This window comes from Cicer arietinum, chromosome 6 (assembly GCF_000331145.2).
Source record: "Cicer arietinum cultivar CDC Frontier isolate Library 1 chromosome 6, Cicar.CDCFrontier_v2.0, whole genome shotgun sequence".
In the NCBI taxonomy this organism is placed as follows: domain Eukaryota; kingdom Viridiplantae; phylum Streptophyta; class Magnoliopsida; order Fabales; family Fabaceae; genus Cicer; species Cicer arietinum.
The window spans coordinates 6789198-6796880 of NC_021165.2; the positions used below are offsets into that span (position 1 = coordinate 6789198).

The 7683-nt window shown below is 28.3% G+C and overlaps 1 protein-coding gene across 1 annotated transcript in view; it reads left to right on the forward strand.

Annotated features, from left to right (window-relative positions):
* The first annotated feature begins 4855 nt into the window (after nt 1–4855).
* Nucleotides 4856–7683, forward strand: part of LOC101513944 (protein trichome birefringence-like 14) — a 6945-nt gene continuing 4117 nt past the window's right edge. The window contains exons 1-3 of the mRNA XM_004503868.4: nt 4856–5116; nt 6234–6494; nt 7284–7484. Coding sequence (XP_004503925.1) covers nt 6341–6494; nt 7284–7484 — 355 coding nt within the window. The 5' untranslated portion in view covers nt 4856–5116; nt 6234–6340. The remainder of the gene's footprint in view (nt 5117–6233; nt 6495–7283; nt 7485–7683) is intronic.

The window sequence follows — 7683 nt, forward strand, 5'->3', positions numbered from 1 at the left end:
TATGTTTGAGATCTGAATATCCCTTCTTAATATATTTTTTTTACTGAATATTTTGTCTTTCTTTCTAAAATAAAACAAAACTCGAACAAAAACAAATGAGTATAATAAGTCTGGGGCAGATGCATGGTATCGCACATCGCGGATTGGTGACTACAAAGGACGCGTATAGTTGTGAACGTGAAGTGTAATGCTGTTGGGTTGGCTTGGAGTTTAGACAAACTGTCACATGCTGGTTTCTTTATCAAACGACAAACATCATATTCATCTATCAATTCCTTTTTTTTTTTTTTTTTTGCAAAATACTATATATGTATAATAGGAAATGCATCTTTTTTTAGAAATAAATCTTATTAGTTATTATACCTTTTGAGATTTGATGATTTTATACAAAGTATTATAAATAGTAATTAAGAGAAATATATTGTTTGCATTTAAGAGAATATTTTAAGAGATACAAAGAGAAAGACATCAAACATGGAGAATTCATCACGCAATTCATTTACTTTTTAAATATAAATAACAAAATTTGTACCCAAAAAAAAATCTTAAATAATTATATCTATTTTCACTATACTTCATTTTGGAATATATAGTTCATTTTGGAAATTCTATTTTAACTTTAAAAATTGGAATCTTAATAAATAAAAACATAACAAATTTAAAAAGTCGATCTATTTTTGTTTAAATTATAAATAATATCCCAATATAACTTCAAACTAATATAGTTTTCTGACTATTTATAAAAATAAATTTTTGTAATGCTTTTTAGTATAGTTTTTTTTAATACAGATTAAAAAAGTTAAAGTCCTAAAAAAACTTAACACTCTGTCGGACTGAGTGCCCTTGCTAATAGTAGGCCCTATCATTCATAAAATACTCATATATATATATATATATATATATATATATATATATGTTTTGAGAAAATTTTATCCTATATCTCCCACATTTAATCTTTACCCCCACAAATGCAAGAAAATGACATTTTTGTCTTCGTATAAATCTTAAAATTTATAATTAAAAAAACTAAAAAAAATAAAATAATTTGGTATGTACAGGAAAACTTGTAAAGAAGTTTTTCGATAAACCGCTAATGCACTACAAAACTTTTTTTTAAAGTTTTTTTGTAGTATATATTTTTAAGCTTATGTACTATAAATTTTTTTTTTAAAACTTTCCGATACACACCTTTTTACTCTTCTATATCGAAAAATATTTTTAAAGATTTGCAATACACACCTTTTTAATCTTCTGTATTAGAAATTTTTTTTAAAGTTTTTTAACAGTATACATTTTTAAGTTTCTGAACCGGAAAACTTTTTCAAAAATTTTCGGTACAACCTTTTTACTCTTCTTTATTGAAATTTTTTTTAAAAAAATTCCGGTAGAAATAGAATGTGAAGTTGTTATAAAAAAAAAACACAAAAACACAAAAAAAAACACAGAAAAAATATATATATATATATATATATATATATATATATATAAGGACAATTTTTTAATATATACTTTTTTCTATGAAAACCAAAAATAAAAATTGTAGTTAACTTAATTTATTAATAAGTAAAATTATATATTCTTCTTTTTATAAACTCTACCACTTTTTTTTAATATACTCTGCCGCATACAACTTAGACAATGCTCCTAACTTTGCCATAAACATCAATTCATTTAAAAAATATATTGCTTTGAGTATTTTCAAACTTCAAAAGACAATGTCTCTATAGGATTCACTAGTTTCCAAACATGTATTACTTATTCAACATTACAGCGTTGAACACTAAGAGAGTTGAATGCTTGTAGTAGTATAAAGTAGCAATGTTAATGGATATTCATAAATACGGATTTATCTGATTTATTTGATAAAAATATTATATGCACTTTATTTATATTCGTGCGGATATCCGTTTAATAAATCTTCGATGGAATTTTAAGTATTTACAAGTATTGATATCTATAAATATCGTCCTTTAAATAAAAAATAACAATTCATGTACAAAATTTATTTTTTATGTTGTAATTATGTAGAATTTTTCTTCTATTTTGTCAATAAAAAATTTAACATATAAAAATATTAATAAATAAATAAAATATATAACAAAATTTCACCATAAAAATTATTAATATATAAATAAAAAACATTATATCATATCAATTTTATTAATTTATTATCAGATACAAATATAGATATGTTAGAGTTACATATATCGTTACATTATCCATTAACTAGCTGATAGTCAAAATATTGATTTATTTAATTTGTCTATCATCGTGCCCCGTTGCAACCGGTACATATTTTCTTGCCATCTCTAATCTAAAGGCTATATCATCGTGCCACTTATTGCAATTAAATGTATATATACTCCTTCTAGTTACTATTATAAGTAAAAAAAAAACATAAATCTTGATTATTATTATAAACAAAAGACAATTATTTTGAAATCATTTAATACTATTATTCATAATACACACTTAATGTTGAGTGTTTGAGATTAAAAATAAATAATTTAATAAATTCGATTTTGTTTTATATTAAATTTAAAGTTTTAATTACACTTAACTATATTTCTTAATACAAATGAAAGTTAGTGTTTATTTATTTACAATAGAGTAAGAGGGAGTATATCCCAAGAAATCTAATTGACACCATGCAAATTGTTATCTCAAGAACCCCATCAAATATATGAGTTCGACATGTATTGATGGAAAATAGTAATTGTTCATATTCATAAGAAAGAAAGGATTTAACTACCAATTTAATGATTACTTCCTTCTCTCGTGAAAGCAAACATCACAAGAAGATGGCGTTTCCAAACTTTGTACTTGATGTATGAAAATGTTCATATTTTACTTTTTTACCACCATAGAAAGAAACTCAACGTGAGGTGCACTCCTAAAAGTGAGATCAACATGTGTTTTTTAGGTTGACATTATTGCTAAAAATACTTAACACTTTGTAAATTTTATTCATTGATTAGATGTTGTCTTAACATCATCCACTTGCTTAGATAAAGGAAATATGTTTAATTATAGTTTTGTTTGCAAATAGTCAGAATATCACCCACAATCTCTTAATGACATGATCAAGACACGCAAACCTTTTCCCCACTATGATGATCAAGTAGGGAGAAGGAATCACCTTAGTGCAAGCTCGTCCCTAGATAAATGAGATTGATTCTATCCTTGTTGACAAACATCAAATAACAAGTGGACCTATTGTAGAGAATCATCTAATGAACTTAGGTAGAGCAAAATTTAAGTGGAAACATAATATTTTTTTATATATATTTTCTCGAGAGTGGGTAGAGCCACAACATCCCCTATATTTTATTTTTTTATTTTTTTATAAATAATAATAATAAATTATTAAAAATAATAGTGATTGTAAATTATTAAAATATCGTCAAAACTTTGTGATTTTGAGAAACTGACTTTGTCTCTCCCTCTTCACTTATGTCCCTCTCTTCTCTCAATTATTTGCTCAATTTGCTCTCTCTCTTCACTTGGACTCTCCCTCTCAGTCGAAGCGACAAGCCGCCAGCGTCGCTTGCTCTTGATTATATTTTCCAAATTCTTCCTATTTTTCTCTTCTATTTAAATAATTTTTCTCTATAAATACAATGAAAATATAATTTTTTCTGTAAATATATAATTTTTCACTTATGTCAATGATTCTTGTCAGCAATAATTTTCGACCATAAAATATTTTATAAGTTGGCCACAAAATGAGTGTTTTCTTGTAGTGTCTTGAATCACAACCCAAGTCGCTAATCATATTAACAATTATGCAATTGAAGAGATAAACAAAAATGAAGTAGACATTTATTATAATTTATACTGATAAAATATAATAAAATTAATACAACAAGTTTTATATATAGATAAACTAATTAATCTCGAACAAACAAACTATAACACCCTAGTTAGCAATTCAACTACTACATATTAACAAACTTTTACTTGTTAACTGTTGATATATAATACAATGAGATAGTATTTGTTAATTGTGTATTATTTTAATTTATTTGTGAATTTTTTTAAGGGTGACCCAATGTTTAAACATAAAAAAATTGATGCATTTTTCAAGAAATTTTTTTTCGACAAAGATGAAAATCGTAAAGTGGATATATTTTATTTGATTGAATTGTGTGAAGTTTTAAAAATTTGTGTGAATTGTGAAAATTGTGTGATTTGTGAAAATTGCAAAACTTGTGAAAATTAAAATTCGAACTTTTTCAACTTGTCAGCTATGTATGAACTGTGTAAAACTCTAAAATAAACTATATGACTTTTATAAATTTCAATAATAATATTTTAGTTAATATTTATTACTCTACTTCCTCTAAAATTTTGCGCGTGACATGTCTCCCTTGTTCCTCGTTCTCTTATATTTGTAAAAATAGACACTTCTTCATCCATAGTATTACCAATTATTGATTTATTTACCATAAAAGCATGTGACACTTACACTCTTAAAATTAACTCATGAAAAACCTAATTAGCCTAATATAGGCTACAAGCTAGTATAAAACATTAATTACAAAGAAGTTATTTTTGTGTCTTAATTCTCTTATTAATTCATGATAATTCAAAATTTGATTGTGATTTAATAAAATATAACTAATTATTATTCCAAATCAAAATTCACACTCAGATTTTCCTGAATAATTTCGGTCCAACAAATTTATTATACAAATCAATAAAAATGTCAACGTATTCTCAATTTGAATTAAAAACTAAAAATCAACCGTCTTATTTATTTTAATACTACTTACATTTTAATACTTGCACCGCACAAACAATTTTCCATTTAGATCGACACGCTTACCTACATTTTAATACTACTTTTGTTAAATGACTAACATATCCCTTGCCGGTGAAACGTGTTATCCATTAATTGGATCCACGGCGGTGCAATGAAAAAAGGGAACACAACCAACCAAAAAACAGTATTATCAATTTATCATCATCTTCTGTCGCTCTCCCTCTTCTTTAAAGTTCAGGGCTAATTCCGTAATTCTCTCCCGGGACGCAGTGGATCTGCAATTGCGAAAAACGGAGACAACCGATTGAGCCACACTAACCAACCAATTACAACAAAGGAATTCAAATAAAGGTTCTTAATTATGTCATTATTACTAATTTGTTTTAATTTGCATACACTTCGTGAACTCATATTTATAGCTTCAATTTTCCTTGTTAAATTAATTCGAGTGGATCATGGTCGTTTGAAATTCTGCATTGCGATTATTGACGTTCAGAAACAGCTGTTATGGCCTCATAAATGTTGTGGAATTTGGATATGCATGTGTAAATTTGATAGTTGGATATTTATTTGGGATAATTAGAGATCTTGTTGAAATGATATAATTGAATCTCCGAACTTCTAACAAATAAATTGCTTGCTATGAAGCACCCACACAAACATGACACTACCACCTAGATACTGTTAATAATTTAAGAAAATTGAAGTGATTGAAGTTATCACATTTATGGGACACAACTTCAATACAAAGTGTTGGGTGTCAGTGCTACATATATTGCTTGATTATTCCATGTAATGGTTGTTCTCTGTATGATGTGTCCACTGTTTGATTTTGTCAATTAAACAAATGTGCCTGGAACGTAGACTTGTATGAAATTGCCAAATTGGTGTTCCGTGTGACAGTAGAATTCTGTTTTATTGGAAACTTTGGACTCAGCTCAATAAGCAGCTGTTAGCTTGCTGCTTAAGTTGAGTGTGCATGACATAGGTGCGTGTCTTGGACAATGTTGTCAATTGTAGATTCCAAAAAATAGTGATTTTGTCAAAATTCTGTTGTGCTATAGTGCTATAGCGTTTCTATAGCCGCTATTTAACAATAATTTATACTAAATTGTGTATAGAACAATAGTGGATTATTAAAATTGTACTATGTTAAAGTGCTATAGTGCCACTATAGCCGCTATTTGATAAATTTAGTCCTGTGGTCCAGGATTATGATTTTCGAGGTTGCTGTGTCGGTCGAAGATGAAATGTGATTTTTAAGGTTTAAAATAAATTATTATATATAAGGTGTTTTGGCACACATTGGTGTCTTGGATTATTACATCGTTGTGTCATATTCATGAATATAAATATTGGCATGAAAACATAGAATAACCAGACGCATAGACTTCTTCTCTAGGATATTATTTTTATTTTGCATATCTTTGTTTGTGTCTCTGATCCATTCATTTTTACTCCTGCACAGACAAAGCCACAACAATAAGAGGAATTACCAGTGATATTATGTGATGGACTTGTCCTGAATGTATAGACAAGTCAGAGATTTATATTTGGTGTAATGTGTAAGTGCAAATGAAAGGAGGAAATATTTATAGCTTCCGAGGGAGGCATGTTTCTGTAGCCCTAGTTGCTGTTGTTCTATTTAGCACATTACTGTGGACATGGGAAAGAAATCCATTTTCCATCACTTTAAGATCAGCTCAAGAATGGTACCACTTACCTTCAGGTTTGTATTCCAGTCAGAAATATATTGATGACATTAATCATCTATGACCACCCCCTCTCTGTCGCACCTTGATGCAAATTGCTTGTAGGTTTGGAAAAAGTTTATGCTCTATTTTAATTGTTGTTGCAAAGGCTAAAATTAAAGCTGCTTCAAGAGTAGATAAAAAGATTTGATAAAAAGGAAGATCTCATGGAATATGGAAAACATAATACACGGATGAGTAGTCTTCAATTAAAGAAAAAAAAAGAAAAAAAACTTGCTTCAACCCCCAAATATCTCTTTGGATATCCATTTTTGGAACTCCTGTAGGAGTATTTCTGGGGTTTTGATATTGATAATTTGATATGCAGACTTTAGGAACATATCCAGATATTCATATTAAATTATTAATACCTTAAATTGTTATGAAATTTGATATGGCCAACTTGTCATACGTGCCTTTTGAACTTGGACTAATGCCATAGGCATCTAGATATCCATAAAATGAAACTTACCTTTTCAAATTAATAATTGCTTTTGGCCTCGTATTGCTCAAAGATGTTTATAGAATCTCTGTTGTAAAAAATAAACACGGACTGCATATGTATGTCTATAAATGTCCCTAATGCAACCTCTCGTGTAGGATCTGAGTTTTCCAGTTCCATTGGCTTATGATTGATTGGTTCTTACTTCTTGTTGGTTTCGAAACCATTTTATGTTTCTGTTTTCTGATTACTTTTTCATTAAACTTGATATTTTTCGCCATTAACTATGCTGAGGATTTTTTTCTCTGTAAACACATCTGCTTAGAGTTTGCTGCGGTGGTCCCGATTGATTCAGTAGGAACTACAAAGCCGGAAAAAGGTGTGGAAAAGTCCTTAACCCCCTCTACGGAAAATGAAACAAAACTGCAACTTGGTGTCGAGGGTGCATCAGCTGTAGATTCTACACTTCCAGAATCTCCAGATATTCTATACAGTCAAGATTTGAAGTCTTCTTCCAGAAATGAAGGTAGATTTTTTCTTCTGTTCTTATTTAATAACAATTAATTTTTTCTGCTACTCTAAAAGTATAAATGCATCTCTATTAACTTCATTTTTATGCAACTACTTGTTTGTTGGCATAAGGTGGTAAAACATCTTACAAGCATTCTATACTTCCAGATTCTCCAGATATTCTACACAATCAAGATTTGAAGTCTTCTTCCAGA